General features: G+C 38.6%; 1 protein-coding gene across 1 annotated transcript; it reads left to right on the top strand.

Moving 5' to 3' along the window:
* The first annotated feature begins 4198 nt into the window (after positions 1–4198).
* On the top strand, positions 4199–24599 carry piwil2 (piwi-like RNA-mediated gene silencing 2). Its single transcript, XM_042421024.1, has 24 exons — positions 4199–4359; positions 6202–6667; positions 6769–6874; positions 7753–7843; positions 8326–8504; positions 8793–8883; positions 9494–9604; positions 9964–10081; positions 10391–10515; positions 11423–11503; positions 11594–11707; positions 12168–12356; positions 12536–12620; positions 13066–13158; positions 16500–16640; positions 18154–18267; positions 18594–18782; positions 19457–19558; positions 20062–20178; positions 20405–20493; positions 20889–20994; positions 21832–22085; positions 22517–22624; positions 23886–24599. The coding sequence occupies exons 2-24, from the start codon at positions 6242–6244 to the stop codon at positions 24040–24042; spliced, it is 3186 nt and encodes a 1061-aa protein (XP_042276958.1). The 5' UTR covers positions 4199–4359; positions 6202–6241; the 3' UTR covers positions 24043–24599.
* Positions 24600–25391: the final 792 nt, after the last annotated feature.

The following is a 25391-nucleotide window of genomic DNA, read 5'->3' as shown; positions in this document are numbered from 1 at the left end:
GCATCAATGGAGTCCTCATCCAACTCGGGAACGCTGTTCATTTAATTTGCTGACAGTCAAACCCCAATATAGGTGCAACATATACAGCTGACCTGTGTGCTTCTTTAATAAAACCACAGTGTGGTCCTTTAAAAGTGAAAGCATAATCTGAACCAATTAGAGGAAATGACCTCAAAAGTCAAAACTTGTTTTGATCCCCCTCACTGCCAAAGTCCCCTGTGGCCTGTGTGGATGTCAGGTTACTAAGACTCTGTCCAATAAATAAGCCCCATGTGACCTTTCTTGACAAGACAGATTCTGATTGGACAGTAAGAGCCTTAATGTAACCAAAACACTAAGTAAACATGTTGGCGACTCAGGCTACCACCAGGTTTTACATTTTGACCTGTAATTTCAGCATACGTAGGTGTCAATCACTGTCCAATGCTTAAATGTCAGAACACACCACCAAAAGCAGCCCTTCAGGTTTCATCCAAACATGCTGCATTAGACATGACAGGTAATGTTATTGACTATGGTGGCTTGGAGCCCGTCTGTGCCTCTGACATGGACTGGCATAATGTTATCAGTCAGTGAGTTGAAGTCAAATGTCTGTTCTAGATGTAGATTATGGCTGAAGGCAGACAGGTGGAGACTGTCCCTCTTCATAGGCCGAAGGGGGACAGATAAACACTGTTTATCTTGTTTTCTTTGCAGCAAATTGAGGATTTGCGAACATGACCTTAATAAAGTGACACAATCAGGACGGAGCAGGCACTGGGCGACAAACAGGTAATTTCATCATGACAAGAAAATGTAAGTGAGGAGCAGAATAGAAAAACACATTTGTTCCAGAGGTAGCTGCCCAGCTGCAGAAATGACGGGTGGAGTGTTTTAGTGCTGAACTCATGAATGTTTACTTTAAATTACAATTCTATAAAACACAAGCATTACTATAAATACATAATCCACACTCATTAATTAGTTTGAATCTTGAAACAGGCTATTCTTTACAAGCTTTAAAGGTAAACTCACTGCAGAATTTAAGAGTAGTTTGATCCCTTTTTCTCACTGACTCCACATACTTATCAACCTTAAATTACAGTCACATCTGATAAATGTCAGTTTCAAACCACACAAATTCATCACAGTTTCATCAGGTAAACAGAGTCAATTATTTGCTGTGGTCATGAAACTTTTGTGAAGATGTCATACTTCAAAATCAAGGTCTGAACTGGTGTAGCTGACGTGTTGAACCGAAATTAGATTGTCAGTGTTAGGAAGAGAGATCATAACTGATCAATACATCACCCGTTCAGCTACCTGCTGTATAATCAAAGTGTGATCTTGAAGAAACAAATGTCTAATTGTAACATCTAAAATAAAATTTTAAGTCCACTGACAGCATGTAGTGTTTTTTTTTCAGTACAGAAAAACAAATTGTAAAAGATACTGTGTCAAAACTCAGAATGCAAAACAACAAAGAAAGACGTCATTTCATTAAAAATAAAACATCTTATTAAATCCATTTGCCAACACTTTAGGTTGCTACATATTTATGAGGATGAACCAAAGTTAAAACTCCATTTGCTAAGTCAGAGCCATAAATTAATGTTTGACTCTACTTTCAGCCTCTATTAGCAGCTTCCACTTCGAGCAATTTTTAAGAAATAGTTGAGAAAGAGTCACAGCAAGGGTCATGCTCTGATCTTCATTTTCTTCTGATCTCTTCAGTCGAGCATTTTCTTAAATGAACACGAAGAAACTCTATCTTGAGTATAAAAACATCATCTATGTTATTTACAGGTCATTATAATAATAACTGAACAGACTTAGGCATGGTCAGTCGTGTCACTCAAGTGACTCAAGCAGATTTAGCATTAATCATGGGGTTTCCTCTTGTCCACATATCCAAGGGTCCTTAAGGTGGACACTGAACCCCAAAGTTGCTCCTATGTGTTTGTATATGTGGGAAAATGGTAAGTTTAGAAAAAAGTGTCAACCAAATAGGAGGTAGGCATGCTGAGTAAGCACACTGAACCTGATTCACACTCCTATTGTTCAAAATACTCATACCTACAAACTGCTGCATCTATCTGTTATATCTGTTGTTCGCCACTGAAACAGTATGGCTATAACTGCCTTGCTTAAAGGGATATCAGTGATATATATTTTTGACCTGTTATCTGAGATTATTCCAGCTGCAGGAAGTCTTAATGCAAGGTCACAAACTTCCTTAAACTCCTACAGGTTTATACATTTCTTCTCAACATGTAAATAATTACTGATTACTGATTACCCCCTATGAATGTGAAACAAGGTCTGCTCTAATTAGAATGAAATAAAACTTCCCTGCTGACAATTTGTTAGCTGTTTTACATTTACATTTGACACATTTTGCTGGGCTAATTATTCAGAGCCACATACAGTGAGTGCATCAGTAGACAACATATACATAAATATTCATGTATTGCTGTGACACAAGTTGCAATAACTGTGATTTCACACGATTTGGTGATTGTTTCTGTCAAGCTTTCTAGATTCTGATGTTGGTTTAGTCTTAAGGAGGAACTTTTGGGGGGCAGTTTTGACTTTCATTCATTAATGGAAGGTCAATTTGATTCCTATATCATTTGCAGTTACCTTGATATGTCAGTAGATGGCAACACATCCTTTAAAACTAAAATCATTTACAAACCCAAACAGCTTCTCTTTCAGTTTTTGATGTGAAAGAGATGTAATCCAAGCACCAAAGATGGAATTGAATCCTTTGAATACTGACTTTATAGAAATAGAAAAGCCATGTTAATCTATTTAAAAATAACATCTAGCTGTTAATAACTTTTTTCCCTTAAAAGTTGAATCCAGGAGAGTTTATCCAACAGACAATGAAATGCACCATCCTATCTGGTCACTCCCTGAAACACTGTAGTTAAAAAAAAGGACTGGTTACTTTTTGGAGCAGTGACTAATTTATTCCTGCAGAGACCAAGTGTGACCACAATGTCATCTCCTCAATACCCCTAAGGGCATTTTTGTGATTATTTCAGTAGAGTCTAAGACTAATTACCGGTATGCCTGATCGGTGGCCTGAAAACCAAAGCTCTGTGGGCCTTCTGACTTTGAAGAATATTAGACCACCTCCACTGAAACCAAAGAGACACACATGCTGACCTCGAGTAGCTGGTAAAGCATCTTTTCGTCGTGAGTATCCTTTCTTTTAGTTGTGCTATTTTGCATCCAAAATAAACATCTGTAGTTGTGAAGTGAGGCAATTAATGAAAACATGAAATAATCATAGGACTTGCTATTATTATTTATTCATAATGAATGCCATAAACTGCTGGGAAAATGCAGAATTTGGGTAATTTCACAAACGTCAACTATCTCAGCACATGTTTGCTTTTATCACACAGTAACATTATGTAGCTTTGTCCAGAATTTAAATTTTTTATTATTATGTGTAAGCCTGAGTCACAGCCCTTAGGCTGTTGTAGAAGAAAGTCTACAGTTTCTACTAGTCAATTTTCCCATGTACGTATTGCACAAATGTGTGGAGACAGTGAACATGTTTACAACACATAGATCAAAGATACAATTGGCTTAACGTATGGCAGTAAATGAGATTTAATGTCATCATATGGCTGAGCTTCTCAAGCATATTATTCACCAACACCAAGCTGTGCCAAGACATTATTGACATTATGCCACAACCGGCTGTTTATTGGCCACCAGCAGAAAGTTGCAGTGTTACCTCCCACCCTCAAATGTTTAATTGTGTGACTAGGAAGCATGCCATACTAAATAATAACCAAGAAAGTTCCCCTCAGTTAAAGAACTCATCTCTGGTTTTGCACAATGCTTTGGCTTGATTGCATTATGTATGTGATATCAATATTCAATAATGTCATTATTATTTAGTTAATTGATGGGAGACTCATGGACTGCACCACATGAGTCTGCCTGCAGACACAATGCATTGTTTATGTCTACACATAAACATAAACAATGACAAAACTGGGCTGGTACTGGTCTCGTGCTATGGATCTCCCATTATGCCACACATTGTATATACTCTACAATCGCACACTTTTAACACTGATTTATTACTATTGAATTAGATTAGATGGCTCAGGTGTGATACACTTGAGGTAAACAGGTGTAGACCACCAGAGGGAGACAAAACAATATTTCCCAATCACATGTAAACTGACAATAAAAGATTGACAGGTTGAGTAAACCAATGCCTTGCTGTAGAATGTATTGACCATCCAATAAGGAAATCGGAGGGAAGATATTATTGATCAGCCCATCTGTCTTTTGGACCGTAGACGGATTGGATACCTTGCCATAGGATAGAGAAATACTCCGCGATAATATGTAAGTTATCATACTCCAACTACAAGTACGGAGTTATATTATGTTATTATTGTTTGTCAACAACTTGAGTAACTGTGCTGAGTTTTCTAAGTGAGTTTCGGTTGTATTTAACATCGAGCGGGACCGAGTTGTGTCGGTGTCTGGAACACGTGCTTCAGTTAGCTAAGCTAGCTACTAACGCAAATTTAGTAACGTTGGCCGACAAGCTAATATTGTGACGAAGAATAATAAAGGAATAATGTAAGATAGCCGAGCTACCCAGTCAAAGAATGGACGAATAACGTTATCTAAGTAATTATTTTTTGCGAAATTGTTGTGGGGAGAAATGTATAAACAAGAGGCAACCAGATGAAGTAAGGAGCCAGTATGTCTAGTTAACACTGGCTAATTAATCAACCTGATAATAATGAACACCGGCTAATTAATTTACCTGATAACACAGCTAGTGAATTTACCTGATAATACTTAACACCGGCTAATTAATTTACCCGATAATAAATAACATCAGCTAACTAATTTATCTGACAACACAGCTAATTAATTTACCTGAGAAAACTTGACTGCTAGCTTGTTTGACACGAGGTCTCACAAAATATTTTTTCAATTTTCTGTTCCCAACACATTTCTCATTTGATATGTAAGTCTAACCGCTTTTGGAGGTTTGACTTAGATATCAGTAAATTTGTTCCTTTTGTCTAAGTGCTTTTCCGGCATATTGAATTGACTACCATTCCCAATGTTACTCTAATATGCGTAATTTTGCCACCAAGCTGTAAAGGAGTTATGACTTGGTGTCAGTAAACTGGTCTTAAACTAATATTTTTGTATATTGGGTATCATTAGGCCTGAGTTGTGTTATCTCCATTAATAACCAGGGCATTATTAATTCGGCTAATTTAGTGAACTGCATTTTGGCGCTATGCTTTGCTGCAATACTGTATGTAGGCAGAGATCTGACTCCTTGTGCTTTTCATCAGTTTCTCTCTGGTGTGGATCTAGATTTTCCTAATGAGAAACGTCTTTATAGGTTTATTATTTTAGTTATTGTTTATTTGTGTTGGGACACAGCATGAACTTGGTAAAAATGAAAAATATATAAAATTCAACAGTGAAATACATATGAAACTGCTCAAGACTCAACAGTACATATAAACACATTACAACACGAAACTCAACAACAAAGTACACACAAATCAGCACAAAACACAAACAACTCTCAAACATACCATTAAAATTTCATAAAACAACAGGCACCACATCGCTCATGTCTACATGACTGATCCCTCTTTAAAGAGCGTTTCAGTTTGAGTTTAAAATGTTCCCAGTCATGGTCCATGTTGAGTTCTGTGGGTAAAGAGTTCCACATGTTGATCCCCTGAACAGAAAAGGCCATCTGTCTGAGTGAGGATTTACAAAAGGGCATCTTACATAACCAGTAGACGCACCTCATGTTACTGAGCCAGAAGTCCTGAGAGGTACCACCAGGTCACTGAGCAGCCTGGTTATTTAGACTAATAAAATAATAAAAAATATTGTAAAACTAGTCATATTTTGATAATACATGGAGACACTGCGTGCTCGGTTTACTTGTTTAGCTGCATGTACAGTTTGCCTGAAGAAGCGCTTACCTGATAGGTTTCAATTTATTCAGTAAGTTGGAGCTGGGCCAGGACAATCAGATTTCGACCTATTTTTGGGTGAATCACATCTATGTTGAGTGTGGGCCTGTTGAAACTGTTAGCTACAATCCAACTGACAACCTTTGACGTGCCTCGTTTCCTTTGGTGGTAGACCATTAATGAGACTTTAACAAACTTTCTTTGTGTCTGTTTTCCTCTGCAGTTAACTCTTCTGTTAACTGGTAATATTAGAAGTTGACTGAATGGATCCAATCAAGCCTCCTGACCACAGCGGTATGACGGGCGTTCCTTGGCTGGGACGCGGACGCGGACTACAGCCTGAGGGACTGGCTGTAGGACGTAGTAGAGGGCTGCCACTCTCTACAGAAGGGCCTAGTGTAGGACGAGCCAGAGGTTTTCTCACTCATGGCGATACCCCAAAAGGACCAGGAGTAACTCTACCTATTACAGAACCTGTAGTTGGGTGGGCTAGAGGGCTGTTGGTGCAGCCCGATGATGGACGACTTGGCCGAGCCAGAGGACTGTTCTTCCCGGCAGCCGAACCAAAGGTAGGAGTGGCGAGAGGCACAATCTTGCCTAGTCTGGAGCCTCCGTATGGACAGACGCCTCCATGTGAAACCATGACACGAGACCCAACAGAAGAGACGTCGACATTGACAACAAAAGAGGTAGTTGGAACCAGAAATGTGTCCATACACATACCACATGCATGTTTTCTAAATACGTATTTCCTACATGAAGAGTTGCTGAAGCTTTTGTCTGCTTACAGGTTGATACACCCATCAGTGGACAAGAAGGGGCACTGGTCTCCATGTTTAGAGGAATGGGCATTGAGCCTTCACTGACCTCATGGGGAAGAGGGACGCTACCAGTGGGTGTGTGTCTAGAGAGAGAAAAACATTAAATAAGGCTGGTGCCATTTTTATTGATTTATTGATAAGTGGACAATCTGACAATAGTGGCTGTTAACATTGTCAGATGTGCCTTAAGGACAGATGGTGTGTCATCCATAGACAACTTCTTATGTATGTTGATTATTTTTTCAAACAATTACAGGGTAACCTTTAGTATATCAGTAATGCAGTATCTTCCGTAAATAGCATCATGCATAAAGCTTTGGCACCCTCTCCTGACACAAAGAAACTGCATGGTGTGAGAGGGAATTGATACACTGACAACGTTCATTATTAGGAATTTCAGAAATACAATAAATTAAATTCATAAATACCAATAATTAACAAATGTTTTAATTAAAGTCTGCCTTTGGAGAGATGTTTAAATGGCATTTAAATATATCATTAAATTAAGTTAATGATCCAAAATAGAGACATCTGTTCCTCTGTGCCAAAGGCAGGCTGTGAGTGCAGCCTGTAAAACTCAAGGTTGAGAGGACATTTACATTTATTCATTTGAAAGATGAAATAAGGTACAAGCCAAGCCACAGTACATCAAGGAGAAGTCTTTGAGAGTAACTGCTTCAACTCTGTTACATGCGCCACCTGACACAGGTGCCACAAGGTTTGCAGGTGCATGAATAGGAACATATAACTATTCTGTGGAAGAGCTAGAGAGGTCATAGCATTATTAAAGACAGAAAGGAAAGGACAGTCACAAACCTCTGTGGGCTGACACTCATTTACCCATTCAGATCAACTTCTAATGCAGGTTTAACTTGTATCAATGTGGGCATGCATACAAACCATAGGAAATCACTGTGAATGCATAAGAATTGAGTTGTTCAATTTTGTCACAGGAAGAGGAGCAGCTGGAGATATGGGAGTAGGTGTCATCAGTAGCCCACAGAGCATTAGCCAACCTGAAGAGGTGATGGGCAGAGGCAGCAGGTAGGAGGCAGAGGAGTGACAAGATCCAGTGTGTTCACTAACAGGCTTTCTTACGTGCTCTCTCTCCTTTACTTGGGAGTCATTTATATCAGTGAGATTAAGTACTAGAAATGCTATTCAGTATAAAGCAATACAGTTCAACTGTACCACAAACTGCAAAAAGTTCTCTCTAAAACAGTTACACATTTTAACCTTCATAAAAGTAGGATTTATCGCAGGACTGTAATGTACGTTGTCTTCAGATTTACACAGTTAAGTTCATACTTTGTGTGTTGAGCTGTGAGATGCTGCTTTCACTTGTAGCCTTTGTAGATAAGGTGTTTTCAATGACATGCAGTATGTGCAAAGGATTTCCTCATGCTTACAGTCAAGTGTGTCATCATTGTTTAAGAACTGTCATTGATACTGAAGTGTTGCAATCATTATCAGCATTTAAAAACTGATATGCAACACTGACTATCACGGATTTTAAATTGTTACAGTTTCCCTGGCCGAGGGTTGTCCCATCAGACGATGGTGGGGCTCGGAAGAGCAGCAATGCCACAGCTTGGAATCGGACGAGGACGCCCTTTACTTCCTTCTTTTCCTCCAGGACATGTCGAGACTGTTTCTCCAACCTCTGAGGCACAAGTACCCCTGCACTCGCAGGCTTCCTCCACAGGTGTGAAATCTTCAAAAAAGAATGAAAAACTCTTGAAACATTTCAAAAGATGTGAAACCTTTTGGTTTCTTTCAGCTAGGTCAAAGTCTGTTTAGTCTCTGTGACTGTTAAACTATCCACAAAAATACAGTTACGAGAATTTTTATTTTAAATTGTCATTTCTTTTCAATTTGTGCAATAGTTTGCTGAAAAGTGTTTGTTTGTAAACCAGATTTGTAATAGTATATGTAACCCGATAAGTGATAAAGAAGAAAGAGTACAAATTTTTTAAATGCAAATAATGTGTAGGAACCGTGCCCCCTGTTTCCACCACTCAAGAGGTGCTGGAGCTTTCTGCTGTTGCACCAGGAAAAGTAGAGCTGAAAATGGAGGCAGTCCGGTAAGTGTACTTCTCTACATTACCTACTTTAATTTACCTCTTTGGGTTGTGACACACCAAGCTGACCTTCACTCACCGTTAGGTGTGTGTAGCGGCTGTTCAGCCTCATTGGAGGCCATTGGGCCATTTTAGCTTGTTGGCAATTGGTGAGGGAGAGCTCTTTGGATGTTCATTAAGGCAAATCAGTAATTTAACTAGCATATTAAGAGTTGTTCTTAACATTATTTATCCACCTTATTTTTACTTATCCAAATCAAAATGTTACATTCTCAATTTGTATTGTCAGCGTATGATGTTATTAATGTAGTATATTGATATTATAAATACAGATTATAGTTGAGATATTTCATACAGCATCTGCATGCTGGCTGTCAGCCGGCCTTCACCTGGTCTTTGTGGTGTTTTAAAGTGTAGCATTTTACATATGTGAGGCAACACAATGTCTTTGATCAGTCAGCCTTCATCAATGCTAATTCTTTGAGGTGGACTTGCTGTGTCACTCATGCTTTACAGAGATATACAACTCATCTTGCAAGATGATATACAGTTAGTGTCTTGTGCTGTTGTGCTAAAATGATCTTTTTGTGCATGTATATTCTACTCTGGTCAGCGAGCCACCTAATAAAGCTGGAACAAAAGGAGCTCCTATAACTATTGGGTCAAACCACGTCCCAATTCGCTGCAAGAATGAGGCTGTTTATCAGTACCATGTTACGTTCATGTAAGTATCACTTATCATTCACTGTGTTTCCTCTCTTCAGCAGCCATTCAACAAAAAATACTGGTGACAATAATGGAATGTCTGAAATTTTAGACATTTTCCTATGAAATACAAGTATTTGTTTTAATGGCGATGGTTAATTTAATCTTAAACACGAAACAAAAATGAACATGGAGAACCAAAAACTTCTTACACTGAAGCAACAAAAGCTGTTAATAAAATCCCAGAGGAGACATGCTTAAGGCTGTTCCAAAGCAGCAATTTGTTGAATCAATGTTCTCAGTCAATACTGGTAATTGGGACTCAAAGCACTGTATGTATTTATAGAAGTCATGTGTATTTCCAATATTATCTTTCAGCCCAAATGTCGAGTCAATGGCGATGCGTTTTGGCATGATGAAAGATCACCGCTCAACCACAGGGGAAGTAGTGGCTTTTGATGGCTCAATACTCTACCTGCCTGTTAAGCTGAATGACGTAGGTATCTCAGCGTGTCGGATTGGCTGAAGTGTTGTAACAGGGATAGGAAAGGTTTTGGAGTTAGAAGGCACCCACAACATGTAATAAGTTCATTTTCATTAGAAAATTAGTTGATTGTTAAAAAGCGGTGTATCTGGTTTCCTACAAACCTCTAAAACTATAGAAAGTTGTTTTGACAGTTTCAATGTATTGTTTTTTCATTGTGTTTGAATTGTACAGTGGGAAATTTGTCACAGTACTGAACACCAGATACCTTTTTTTTTTTTTTGTTTGCTTGTTTTGCAAAATGTTTTTATTCCTGTGCAGGTGGTGGTTCTCAAGAGTTTGAGACGGACCGATAATGAGGAAATACACATCAAAATCCAGATGACCAAGATTTTGCCTCCCAACTCTGATCTGTGCATCCCGTTCTACAATGTGGTGCTGAGGAGGTACCTCAGAAAAAGGCTGCTCTAAGATTGATCACATTAGTTTTGAGTTGAATTATCAAGTTGTTGTTTTTTTTCCTCAATATTCAGATAGATGGTGTTAAACAAAATCACACAAAATCCACACTGTTGATATAAAGAATAACTGCAATATTTTTCTTAACCTGTCAAGTTAAGAAAAATGCTGTCATTACCCTCCATACGTTCACAATGACATGATATAATACAGTTGGGCATATTTTTGTTATTTGGTGTTAAGGAGGAGGGTTTTTTTCTCACTTTTGATAAAGATTCAGCTTGTCCAATGCTGTGTGTCAGTTTAGTCAGTCGTGTTTTAACCATTGACTATAAATAAATATGAACGTCATGACAGCTCCCTCAAAGTGAAGCCAAAACATCTTGATCGCCTCCTGGTGGCTGGCTGCAGTATAGATCATAAATCCAGCCTCCTCCGTGTTAGTGCATAGGACATGAGCCAAACAAAAAAACCCAAATTGATCTTGATTAATTGTCAAAGATGGTTTCTGTCGTTTTAGGTTCGTATCACACTCATGTTTGTCCAAGTCCTCGTTTTTCTGATAAGTTTGTATTTAATTAGTTATCTGAAAATATAAAAAGGGGGTGTGATGACATGATTGACAGCTGCTTTCAAACCTCCGACTCTACTGCACAGACTCTGGCTCCAAATGACGTCACACATGCAAGATGGCCGCTCCCGGAAAGGAGATATTTCGGCTTCACTTTTGCATAGTGGCAGGAAGTAGAGACGCATCGTCCATATTTATATACTGTCATCCAGAGTGCTTAGTAAAGAAACGTAACCAATTATTTTAAGCATGCTGTTGCTATTATCTGTCAGTATTAGGATTGTCAAATGACAGGACGTGACCCAGTGTTCTTGTTTCTCAAGGGTCATGAAAATCATTGGACTGAAGCTGGTCGGGCGAAATCATTATGATCCAGAAAGCGCAGTCATTCTTGGAAAACAGCGGTAAATACTGAGTTGCATTTTCATATCAGAGGTCAGTCTCCAGCTAATATGCCGAATTCAGTCCACTCATTGTCCTGTCTGTCTGTGTAGGTTGCAGGTGTGGCCAGGCTATGCAACCTGTATCAAACGCACAGATGGAGGCCTGTACCTGTGTGTGGATGTGTCTCACAAAGTCTTGCGGAATGACTCCGTGCTGGATGTCATGTAAGTTCACACAGCAAATCAGCAGTGGCACACACTACGTACCATTCGTATTAGCACATATCAAGTCGGCAGATAAATTTCTATTTCTGCTGTACGGGTACTCACTCTTACGTGCTCATACAAGTTTAAACATTGAATACACTTAGACACAAGCCACACAGCGCTCTATAAATGTAATATTCTGTGATACAGTCATACATATTTAAATATCAGACTACAAGATATGAGACTTTCTTAGTGCGTCTGTCCTCTGAGACAGAACTGTGAATATAGCCCTCCTTTGGGAAATGTGGTTGGAGTTAAGAGGTGAGTTGGAGAGCAGCGATAAATGCAACAAGCTTAGTGCATTTATAGATCATTTATAAACAGAATAATCTTGACCTAAACTCAAATGGCAAAACTAAACAAAAACTGTTATAAAGAGACAAACAATGACCTTTAATCCGCTGCTCTCTGCCAGGAACACACTGTACCAGCAGAGCAAAGAGAACTTCCAAGACGAATGCACCAAAGAACTCATCGGCAGCATCGTCATCACCCGCTACAACAACCGCACCTACCGCATTGACGCCATTGAGTGGAACAAGTCACCCAGAGACACCTTCACTTTGATGGATGGCACAAAAACCACATTTGTGGACTACTACAGGTGAGACTGTTCTGACTATGATACCATTAAAAGAACAGCAGGTTTTGTGCATACGGGCATTTAAACAGTGGTGGTTTTATTTTGAACAGCAATGGTGGTCTTCATTATTTTTTGTTTTGTTGTTTTACTTAAAGCATTTGTTAATTATTGTCATTAAATGGCCTTCCACATTGCAACAGCAAGAACTATGGGATTACAATCAAAGAGATGGACCAACCTCTGCTCATGCATCGGCCAAAGGAGAGGTCCAAGCAAGGAGGGAAGGTAAAACCTCTCGTCAGCATCAGTTATTTTAACAGAAATGCTAGAGACACACAGGTGTTTTACAATTATAATTTGAAATATATGATGAAATTTAGCCCTTTACAGTTGACCACTCAGAAGACATAAACTCATTTCTTGCATCAAAATGCCCCCTTGTGGCAACAATAAGTATTGAATCCTCTATAATTTAAAAGACATCAGGATTTAAAACATGCACACAAAATAAAAATAATCACAACAGAATTAGATTCGTCTTATCAAGCTCTCCCATATTCTCACCTGTAAGTTGCACTCAGACATCAGTAATACCTGTTACATATTTTTTTTTAAAGAAATCAGTCTATCAGAAGCATAATAATACAACATGGAAATAATGTTAAACATATAAACATGAGCAGTAACCATGTAATTGTGTAGTTAATGTTACAGTTTTCATTTATTGCAGCAAGTTATTACAGGAGAGATCCTTTTAGTACCAGAACTTTCCTTCATGACGGGAATCCCTGAGAAAATGAGGAAGGACTTCAGAGCAATGAAGGTAAGTTTGATGTGTCAGCTCCATGTTCTTGCAGTGTTTCCTCCAGGTTGACTGCCTTGGAGCGGCGGGGGGGGGTTGTCATATGTGGGGGCATGAAAAACTCAAGACAGAGACTCATCAGCCACATTTCTCCGTTCTCTGTTAAAGAGCAGCTGACATTGACACTAAAATGAGAATTGCTGGTCCACCTTAAAAGTCAGTTCACCTTAGGTCCTCCTTAAGTGAACCTGGTCAAGTTAAGCTAACACGTTGTTGCTAACTTCGGGGCTAACCCCCTTCGATAGATGAGTATTTTCTTTGTCTTGAGGAGCTGCAGCATTTATTAACTGACAAACTGTAGTCTGTACTGTACATTTACTGCCAGATTGACAACTTACTGCTAAACTTTTCCTCTGCTCCACTCACGTTCACGTCATGTTTCTGCCGCTCGCCCTTTGCACTCGTGCAACTACACATGCACATTTACACACACATACACACACACACACTGCCTTATTCCTTAACAGAGCTACGCTACTCTTATACCTTTCACATAGATGTCCTTTGCAAAACGAAGAGAGGGAGGATGACTAAAAAAAATCCACAATAACGCATGGTGTTGTGCTCACACAGTGTACGAGTAAAAATCATTAGTAGCCCGTTGACATTAATGATCATCTGAAATTTTAGCAGCAGTGCTCATGATTTTGCAGCTGCGGTGCGCCGCTGCTGAATGAATATAGAGGAAACACTATCTTGTCCTACTAGGCTGGTCTAACACCACAACACCATGAGGCACAACACATTACATACATTTTCTTTACAACTAGAAATTGTTCTGTATAAAGTGAAGGAAAATATATATCATTTTATTGTAAAAATATAATTGTTACATATAACTGCTAGCAACCAGAGAGAGACTTTGTGTGACAATAATGGATGAACTGCAAATAAATCCATGTCCTAATTGTGATTTTGCGGACTGGCTGTCCCCTAGGCCTGAACACTTGAGTTAGTTTTATATCAGAATCACTATTTAAAGTGTGAAAATTTAAAAACCCAAGAGCATTGATTTAATCATAACCTAGATTATTATCATTGTTTAAATTAAATCATAAAACAACCAGCAGCAGATTGGACTGCTTCTTTTTGCTGTTCAGAAAGTCCATCAGCATGTTGAGTTTTTTGCTGTATCTATTTACATCAAGCTACGTAGTAGTTGAGTGTAAATGACTGATCATTTGCAGGAAATTAGTAGTCTGAATGTCCCAGTTTTAAGCATATAATAATGTTTTGAGTCTATTATTTAAGAAGTTGAGAGGAAAGCCTCTGTGATGCAGCTCATCTCATCAGTCTGTGAAGCTGTTGTGCTTGACAGCTGCAAAGCCCGAGCTTTCAACACTGTCATTTAGCACTCAGCAGTCAGAGATAATTAAGATGGCTTTTACATCATCAGATGTGACATGCCATTAGTTTGTCATTATTACCATAAGTGGACATCAATGTAGTGCCAGTTGAAATTGCGATAATTATTCTATTTTAAGTATACCAATAATTATTGAATGTAAGTAAAGATTATCTATTTCTCTATTGATAATTGTGGTAATACAGATAAATAGTTATTTATGTTTCTCTGGCTGACTGATTTTTGAAAAGTGTGATACCCACAGAAATAGAGGTGCCAGCCTTTGCTAGGCGACCGCCAATTACATCATTTCATCTGAGACTCTTAATGAGACAATAAAGCAAGCTTGTAAATGATGCTTGTTGATATTTGATAACATGTTAGGTCGACAGCACAGGCTTGAGAATAATCTCTATTTCATTCAACAGCAATATGTTATTTCCCTCAAATTGCTCCTCTTTTCCACGCTAATGTTGTCAATGCATGTCAACAAAATGTGTGTGCTTGGGCATTGTTAACCTATTCATATTACTGTAATATGTATTTTTAAAATTTGTATGCTTAATGATTGTTTTTCCCAGTTTAGCTTGCTGCAAAATATAGAATGAAGATGTATTCTCCTGCTGACCAGTGTCTGTAATGTCTCTCTATAAGAGGCTAAATGGTGCTCTGGAGAAGCACCTTTGATTGTAATTGTCAAGTGTTAATGTAGCTAAAGAAAATATGTATTTTGTCAGTATGGACATCACAAAATGTCATCTCCAACAACAGCAGCAGAAGAGGTTAGCTACCAGTGGTTGACCCATATGGGTTGACAGTGTTGATATTTAGAGAGCAGGGCAGCCGATGGCCGATATGTAAGGCTGATATCATGGTTTGTATTTTGTTTGTTTGTTTGTTTTGTTTTTTAGCATCTCATAAAATACAACAATTTAATAATAACAAATGTGACACACAATTTCTGAACTTAAATGACCATTTATTTAACACTAATGTTATTGTCTGCATTGTCTCGCTTGCTTAAGTAGATCTGCACTCTGTCTGCAGTGCTCTTATTTTAGATCAAATAAATGTATCACCTAATTAAATATCTACAGGTGATCAAAAACTAAACTTTAAAGAAAATAGAAATTAAAAAAAATCTTATGAATGAAAAATAAAGTTTTAGTTCACTTAACAGCATTTATCAGCAGAGAGCAGCATCTCCTTGTTTCTAAGCAAGAATGAAAATTTGTGAACTTGCATAAGTAAATAAAAACAATGTCAATGCACACAGTAGCACCCAGAAGCATCTCTTTGTTTTTGGTCCCTAACCTTAACTAAACCAAGATGTCAGCGCACTAGGTCGCAGCGGCCATCCAGGCTAGGCTAAAGGCTAACCCTAGTCGACCAGCTCTCCCATCAGCCTTCCTTATCAACCTCCGCTTAATCCAAAGTAAACTAGACCACCCAAAACTGCTCCTGACCTCCCGGAGAGAAACGATAAACTGCTGTGCCCTCATCTTCACCGACACATGGCTGCACAAGATTATCTACAACTCTGCTATCCAGCTAGCCTGGCTAACCACTCTCCAGTCAGACAGGATTGCTTCATTGTCCAATAAGACCCGAGATCATGGCCTGTGTGCTTATATTAACAAAGACTGGTGCATGAATGTGGCGATCATCTCTGCACACTGCTCAACATTAGTGGAGGTTCTAGCAGTTAAATGTAGAGCTTTTTATCTACCACAAGAATTCACAACCATGATCATCGCCCACAAGGTTATCAGCCTCATGATCGTAGGCATCGGCCAATGTAGATTATCTCAAATCGGCCCAATTAATCGGTTGACCACTAGTAGCTACTGTAACCACTACACAAAAGTGACAAGTGTAAATAATGCCTAAGAATAAAATGTGTAAAACAACTGAAATATATGTTGATACCTGAGATTTTTTTTTCCATATATTGTAGGACCTGACGATGCACATCAGTGTGAGTGGTGAGCAGCATACCCACTCAATAAAGCAGCTTCTGAAGAACATCAGCACCAACCCTGAAAGTCTGAAGGAGGTCAGCCGATGGGGACTGGAGATTGGTTCAGACATCCTGGTGGTGAGGCCCTTCTGTAAAGTCATTCATTTCTTGTACAGGGAACAGTAAAACATCAGCCCAGCAGTAGAGCTGGTAAAGCTGACCGTGTATGCTGTAGTTTATTGTACCGTTGTTCAAAAGCAATTTTAATGTGCTTGTTTACAAACACTTTTAAAGTTCATGACTAATGCAACAACAGCTTTCACAGGGCAAGACAGCACAGCAAAGTGGCCAGTGTTTGTTTTTTCCCCTCAGAAGTGTAATCTGATAGATATATCTGTTGAATATCACACCTCTTCATTTCAATCTAACGATGCAGTCAGTACTTGCTGAGTTGAAGCCACAATTTATTTGTTTTGTCAGTTTACACAACACATCAAAATGTGAAAAGAGTCAGAATAGAGTTCCAAAAATAGAAGGAACTAAAAGTGTCGTTCCCCATTCTGTATTCCTGTTTCAGCATTTTTCTTATACTATATCCTCAGTGTTATTTAACATAGAAACACAGGACTCTTACAGATAATATAATGATCATATAGGTTTATGTTATGACCACCTGTTGTAATTATTTCAGTTTTGTGTCTGAGGAATCATGGTTTTTTTTGTTATGGCAGGAAAGTCAAAATATCGACATTTACTAAATGTAGATTTTTCACTTTTCCTCAGTGTGTGTGTGTACTTAAGTCCCTGCTTTGGCTATTTTTTCTCCTTTATTCAAGCCACTAACTGGCAATATGCAAACACCTAAAGTGGGTGAAATGAAGATAAAGTTGTTGTCATCCATATTCCAACTGGGGGCTATACATCATCCTTGACCTTCCTTGAGTGTGCCCCTGGTATGTGATCTGGTGATCTCTGGCTCACCTCAAGAAAATGTCCCAGTTACGGTATCTGTGCAAGCACAAAACAACTGCCTCGCCAGTTTACCCGCTGCAGGTTTGGGGCAGAGAGTGCAATCTGCTCTGTCCATCAGGGGTGGAGATGTGAAAACCTCAGAGCCCATGACTTCTCTCAGACACGAGTGTGGTGGGGTCCTCTCATCTTCACATTCCTCGGCCATATTTAAGATATGTGGATGAGACCAAGTCGATCTATTTTCCAGGTCCTCCAAACGGTCATTCAAAGCTTTCTATTAATGTTAAGCAGCTCTGGAATGTACAGACAGTTTTGCAGGGCATCAGCTGAGGACTAAAGAGGTTTGATGGAGTCTTATATCAGTGTCCTCATATTTTATTTAAGACTCTGCATCATCTGCACATTTAAGTTTTTTGATTGGAGCTACTCATATCCTCCTCTGAAAAACTTGCTTTTTAGTTATGCCTATGAATGAGGAGGTCAATTACATGGAGTTTCAGTTAGTTTACAGTTAAAGCGTTTTTAAATATAAAGTGATAAAAAGACCCTCTGCCTCATGTCTTCACCTGACATTTTCAAATCAGAAGTCTCTGTTAACAGCACATCTCCATATCCTTCCCTAATCTTCTGATTTCTACTTCTTTTTATTTTGATTATGTATTGCTTTCCTCTGTTACAGATTAAAGGTAGAACTCTGCCCCTTGAAACCATCTGTCTCCAGTCTTCATCCTTTGCTACTGGTGCTGATCTATCCTGGTCCAGAGAGATTGTCAGGGATGCTTCAATCAGCTCTGTAAGTGTTGGAGAGAAACCTTGAGTGCTGCCTTGTCATTTTTGATCAACTTAATTTAGCTGCAACACAACATAAAACCATTTAACAGGAAAGTTGAAGTAAGGAAGAAATTTTGCCCAGCCTGTGACATTTTATCACAGTTGATGTATTGAGTGATCTTTGCAGGTTTAATTGCTAAACTCTGGTTGCAGTGACAGCAGCCAGAGTTGCTCTTACACACTCTTGGACACACTTTATCATTCAAGTGAATGGGAGGATGTGTCCAAACTTATGACTAGAACTATATGTTGTCTTGCATTGACCTGACTGACCCATCTTACTCTTAGATCCCATTGAACATCTGGGCCATCTTCTACCCACGCCGCTGTGCAGAGCAGGCTGAAGAGCTGGTTTCCACCTTTAACAAGGTGGCTGGGCCTATTGGGGTAAGACTGGAGCGACCCATCCGTGTCGAGCTGAGGGACGATCGCACAGAGACATACGTCAAGAGCATCCACTCCCAGCTCACTAGTGAGGTATGACATAAAATTAGATTAGTAGCATTGCCTGTCACTTTGTAACTTAAGTACTCAAGAGAGGGATGTATTTCTGTACTGGCATGTTTTTAAAATATTAGTGCATATCAACTTCTGCTGACATGAAAACTACTACTACTACTACTACTACACATGTTGTCCTAATATGTGATTATAATTGCACAGAAGTAAAGATGCTCCACTCAGAGGCATATTGGTTATATAGTAATTAGTATTTGCATCGTAAATAAAACGCGTCAAACACCCCATTTGCTAGTATTTATCCTCCAATTATTGTATATCAATCACTGATTAGATGTATATTGAATTGAATGAATTTACAAACAACAAACCATGTCAATAAATGACATAAGGAATGAATAAATGAGTTGCTAGCATCTTTAACACTGTAAAAAAAAAAGAGAGTGAGAGAGAGAAAAAAGTGGTTGCTGCAGAAATAATGACTGACAATGTTTCAAGCCTGGTTGCCTCAAGCATGTAACATGTCATAAGTAATAAATGCAGTGATGTTTAGCACATAAGAATGAAATGTTAACAGCTGCACAAGTATTTTGACCATGTTGAAATATTGACTGTGTGTGTCACCACTGAACCAAGCCTACAGTGCATTTAAGTCCATCCTGTGTAGGTTTTCATTTCTTATCTGTTTACAGCCCAACATGCAGCTCGTTGTGTGCATCATGGTTGGCAACAGAGACGATCTCTACAGTGCCATTAAGAAGCTCTGCTGTGTTAAAAGCCCCATTCCCTCACAGGTTTGAAATGTTGGGACGAGTGTTCATGCATGGATGCTGGAGAGTTGGAGGAAAAAATTATATAGTACAGAACTGTTGGTCCAGAAATATCTCAACAACTATTGCTGTAAATATTGTAGTATCTCGGAGTATGAAGCTAACTGACTTTGATGATCCCCTCATAATTCCTGTGGCACCATGTTTTGTGTGTGTGTTTGTGTGTAGCTTTGTATATGTATATGTGTCCTTTGTGTTTTTTGCTTTGTTCTGTTTGTTATTGTGCTGTTATGTTTTATTTGTAAGGGACTGCAGATGACAATTAGCTATAAGCTAAATCTGGTGCAGTACATCAAATGTTAACATTTATGTTTAACACTACATGGTCCCAATAAATACAATATAACATGTTAGCATTGTGACTGTGAGCATGTTAGCATGCTGACATTAGCTCTGCCTAAGTACAGAGCCGCTGCTCTGTCTTTTCTTTCCTTCATCTAATGCTGACTTAACTTATTTGTCATTAGGCCATCAATGTACGGACAATCTCCCAGCAACAGAAGTTGAAGAGTATTGCCCAAAAGATTCTCCTGCAGATGAACAGCAAGTTAGGAGGAGAGTTGTGGACTGTCAGTGTCCCTCTGGTTAGTATCTATCTTGTCTTACAAGAGCAACAGTTTATGTAGTGGGATGATCATTGTGCGGGAAAATGTCTAGTTGTGATTTTTCTGATCCATAATGTGTTTGCTATTGTAAGGCGAGGTACTGTTGATTAAACATAATGCCATATATTAACATGGAAATGTAATAATGGGTTATAACATGACAGCAGTAATGGGTTATATATAGACCTCTATTTTGCTGGAACAGAAACACTTGATGGTGGTTGGAGTTGACGTCCATCATGACACCAGCAAGTCTCATCAGTCTGTCATGGGCTTTGTTGCAAGTGTGAACAGGTAAACTTTATTTCCTGTTTTGGTCCCACTCAGGGTTAGTGCAGGATTTCATATTTTATCAATAGATATTTAGAGTGATCCCCTAAATTCATGTGAAGCACAAAGCATAATGTTAGTGTTCATTTCATTTACTACTTACCAGCACAACTTTCACATTATTACCTCGTGCAGAGCTTTGACTCACTTCTGAATGATGAGACTAGCAGATTTTGAAGGTTGTATCTGGAGATAATCCATCAGAACATCCATTCAACCTGCATATTTCTGTCAAAAATGTTTGTTTTAGAATATACAATAACCAGATTATTTCACATTTTCTCTTGCAGCATTGGTAAAATGTTAAGTAATAATAACAAAACGCATTTGCTTTTCACTTTGGACTTGTTACTTTCCAGCTCACTGACTCGCTGGTACTCCAGAGTAACTTTCCAGACACCCACTGAGGAATTGATCAATGGCTTCAGAGTGTGCCTACTGGCTGCACTGCAGAAGTATTATGAGGTCAGCACTACCAGCATGCATTACAAAAATGCCCTGTAGTTCAGTCCCTTCCTCCTCCTCCTCAACCCCACCTATCCCTTTTGGCCAAAGATCACAGATGACTTCTCTGTTCCATTCAACCGCAGCTAGATAGCTAATTAGCTGCTCAGCTGCAGCACATTAAACAGTGTGTAAACATACCTGCAGATGTCACTTCAGACCTGCTAGATGCTGGTTTGGTTGTTGCTCTTCAAAATCCCTGTTAATGACACGCTGTCTGTCCATGACTTGTAGTCACAGCAGTTTATTTACTATGTCTCCAATCACACATTCAATTTTGCAGTTAATTTGCGATTCACATGCATGCTGAAACATGGGGGGGCAATCTGTACAGATCAGTTACGCTCTGTTTCACCACTAATAAACAAACCGTCACACACTACAAACAAGTAGGCTATACAAAATATTCAGTAAATATGCAGTGAAAGACTATAGACAAAGTCCAGTTTAATATGCATGAACAGATATGATTTTCCAAAAACTCTCAAAGTAAGTAAATACAGTAAATTTAACAGCAGCCACATTGACCAAGAGTACTATTTTGCAGATCCTTTAGAATCTACTTAAATTGACCAACAGTAATCAGCTCTGACAATTTTAAGTCATTCTGTGCATTGTTCCTGGAGGAAGGGGCAGCGTATTTATTTTGCCAACTTCATCCTAACATATGTAGAATATCATGAGGCCATATTGGTTTTGACTTCTGCACATGTACATATAAAAGCACAGAGACTGAATTGTAATGAATGTTTCATTTCCTGTGCCTTACATAATACGTGTGCATATTCTTCTGTGTAGGTGAACCACAACTTGCCAGAAAAGATTGTGGTGTATCGGGATGGTGTGTCAGATGGTCAGCTGAAGATGGTCGAACAGTACGAGATTCCACAGCTAATCAAATGCTTTGAGACGTTCCCCAGCTACGAGCCCAAGCTGGTCTTCATTGTTGTCCAAAAGCGCATCAGCACCACCCTCTATTCCTGGGCTTCAAACAACTTCGGCACACCTCCGCCTGGAACTGTTCTGGATCACACCCTCACTCAGAAAGACTGGTCAGTCTTAGTATATCCAAGTGAATGATTTCTCGCGAGAATCTCTTTCTAAACAGGTAGAAGACAAACTCCTAGTTGTAGTTAGGGTGCTCTCACACCTAACGTACTAGATGCAGTTAAAACAAACTTGTTGGCTTTGGTGTGTTTAAGTACTGTTCGCTTAGCTGGTATAAAAGCTGCCCTTCAGACTCTGGTGCACTTTGCTTGTGGTTTGAAAGCAAACAGTATTGTGTTAGTATATATGTGGTTTTAGCAGGATCACAAAAGCTGAACTACTATCAAATCCACTTGCTAATCAGAAACTTCAGGTAGTGATCTGAAAAGAAATCTGTATAATCTTTGCAATTCTGTTTTAATCAATACTGCTCAATACTACGTGCTCCTGGTGGCTTTTTAACACTGAAGCTTTGTTTTGTTCTTCTTTCATTCAGGGTGGACTTCTATCTGATGGCACATCACATTCGCCAGGGCTGTGGACTTCCCACACACTACATCTCTCTGTACAACACGGCAAACCTCACACCAGACCATTTGCAAAGGTACAGTGATGACAACCCATACTGTTTCCCCACAAATATCATTTTGACTAGTGCTGGTAAACTTTTACAACGTGTTGTTAATTCTATATACTGTATGCTGCATGAATGGGGGAGCAACCCTTTTTAAAACAGCTAATATTAATATTTAATATTTTTCGGTGAGAAAATATTTTTCACTTGGACAATATTTTTGAAAGTCAACACACAAAATGACCATATTAATTTAAACAGTATCTAGTATGAGTTTATTAGTTAGATCAAAACAGTTATACATTCTGTATTATAAGCATATATTTCTGTATTTTATAAAAATGTTGTAAATGCTTTATTTTGCTAGAATTTGAGAAATGTTTAATATGAAGAAATGTAAACTGGAGAGCTGCATAGCTATTTGCAAAGGAAGTAGTCACACTTGGAGATGGTGAATATGCAGAGTAGACTTTATTTGAGGATACACTGTGATGATGACATGATACACAGCAAGTAGCAGTAATGTTTCCAACTCAGACCAATCTAATGCCATTTGATTTTTAGATTCTTGGTGTAAAATGAACAAGTTAACAAGATGGTTATACATTTCCTCTTATTGACTAGTCAATCAATAACCAGACTAGTAATCAGTAAATTAACTAGACAGACAACGAGCTGAAGTCACTAAGTAGTTGGACAGTAAATTATTCACTGAGTAGAACTGAATTGAATATTATTGAGGCAGCCAGTGATTTTTTTATGAGATTCAGATTAGCAAATGTCAATGGAGGAAGCAACATTAAACAACTAGACAGTAGACATCTCTGCAGGCATTAAACAAAAAACAAGGCATCGGATACTTTTACTGCACATTTTTTATACTATAGGGGGAAAAAGCAAAATCAAGGAAATGTTCAAATAAGAGGAAAAGACCTGCACATATTTAATACAAAAATCAAATATGAACACATGAAAATTCTAATATAGGAATTAGTATAGGAAATAGTTCAGGGTTTTATTAGTTTTAGCTAACTAGCAGCTGAGTGCATGCTTAATAGAAAACTGTATTATTGATGAGAAACAGCAGCCAGTGGACCCTTACCAGCTGTGATGGAAATTTGATCTGAATTTTTATCAGATAATATTTTGAATATCACAAAATGCAGACTGCCAAAAAAAAGTTAAATATCTCTGACCTTTTTCCTGTATTTACTGCAGGGCATTTGTTAAGTGTTGCTGTTATTTCATGACATCAAAAACACTTAATATTGTCGACTTCATCTCACACCAGGCTGACTTTCAAGATGTGCCATTTGTACTGGAACTGGCCGGGCACCATTCGTGTTCCAGCACCATGCAAGTATGCCCACAAACTGGCTTTCCTGTCTGGCCAGTACCTGCACTCAGAGCCGGCCATCCAGCTATCGGACAAGCTCTTCTTCCTTTGAGCTGCACCAGTAACTAACTTCAGCAAACTGCTGAAATCAGCAGAAATCCAGCAGTGATGCATAATCAGCAATCAGGTTCAACCGTGGGCCAGTTTGTTCAGGATTTTTTTATTAGACGGCCTGTTAACCAGCACAGTTTAAACCAAAGCCTTTATTCTTTGTTCATTTTTATTGTGCCCTGTTTGTAACTGAGGTGGTACACTGGTATACAGTGGTATGATACAATAAAGCAGGGGTCTGCAATTCAATCGTGGATGTTTTGTAAGGATTGGAAACACATGCCCTTAGGTCTTCTTTATTTATAACTGTTTAGGGTTGTATCTGTGAGCAGATGTCAAGTGATGGCTAACAGCTTATTTTAATACTCATTTGGCTAAAAATGACTCAAACACGAATATATGTTCTGTGTTGCACTTTGAAACGAGAGACGTACTTTGTTATCCACACACAGCGGCCTGCTTCATTCATGGTTGACTGAAAGTGCTGCTGTCAACACACCGTTTCTGTTCAACTGCCAACTATTTGTGTGTGTGAAAAATAAATCTGTTATTGTCGAACAGGCTAAAGTTGTGGAATTAAAACAGACATTTAACACATTTAAAATTTCATTTCTGGTGGTTTATTAGATGTAATTTCAACAGCATGCACTGTTCAAATAGCACGGTGCAACCACGGTTTTAAAGCCTTTCCTATGAGAAAAGCATAGAAGTAACACTGACTGGGATTTACATGAGCCTTGTTTATTTTGCTACCTACAGTAGATTTGTGAATTATGTTAAAGTTTTTATGCAAATTATTTGTTAGGGAGCCAAATATATTTTCTAAAGGGCCAGATTTGACCCAAGGGCCGCTGTTTGCCTACCACTGCAATAAAGCTTGTACAAATGGGAAGACTTTAATAAAATATGAGTCTCTTTTTTTTTTTCCTTCCTCACACACCATCATAAACACTCCATCATGTCTCTTTAATCATTTGGCCAAAGAAAGTTCCAACATTTTCCAATTGAAGACATGACTTTTATAGGCCACACACACCAAAGTCTCAACATTCAAGATATATCAGAAATAATGTGTTATATATTTCTACTGTTTTTCTTATTTACCATAAATATCTTGGATGCATTTCATTATGGTAATGAAAGGACATGTGCTATTAGAGGCTGCTGAGCAGAGGACAAATCTAGCTTTACGTGAGCAGATGCTGTTATGGAACCAGAAAATTGTTAAGAAGCTGAGGTTGGCCATCCCAGACACTTAGTAACAGCAGCAATTTTGACGCTGCGACTGCAAAGTCATTTTTAACCAACCAGTCTCGGACGAGATGAGTAAATCCAATTTAATGTGTCTTT

This window comes from Thunnus maccoyii, chromosome 9, assembly GCF_910596095.1.
Source record: "Thunnus maccoyii chromosome 9, fThuMac1.1, whole genome shotgun sequence".
NCBI classification, from domain to species: domain Eukaryota; kingdom Metazoa; phylum Chordata; class Actinopteri; order Scombriformes; family Scombridae; genus Thunnus; species Thunnus maccoyii.
The sequence above is the reverse complement of the archived record's forward strand: the minus strand, read 5'-3'. Positions and strand labels throughout refer to the sequence as shown.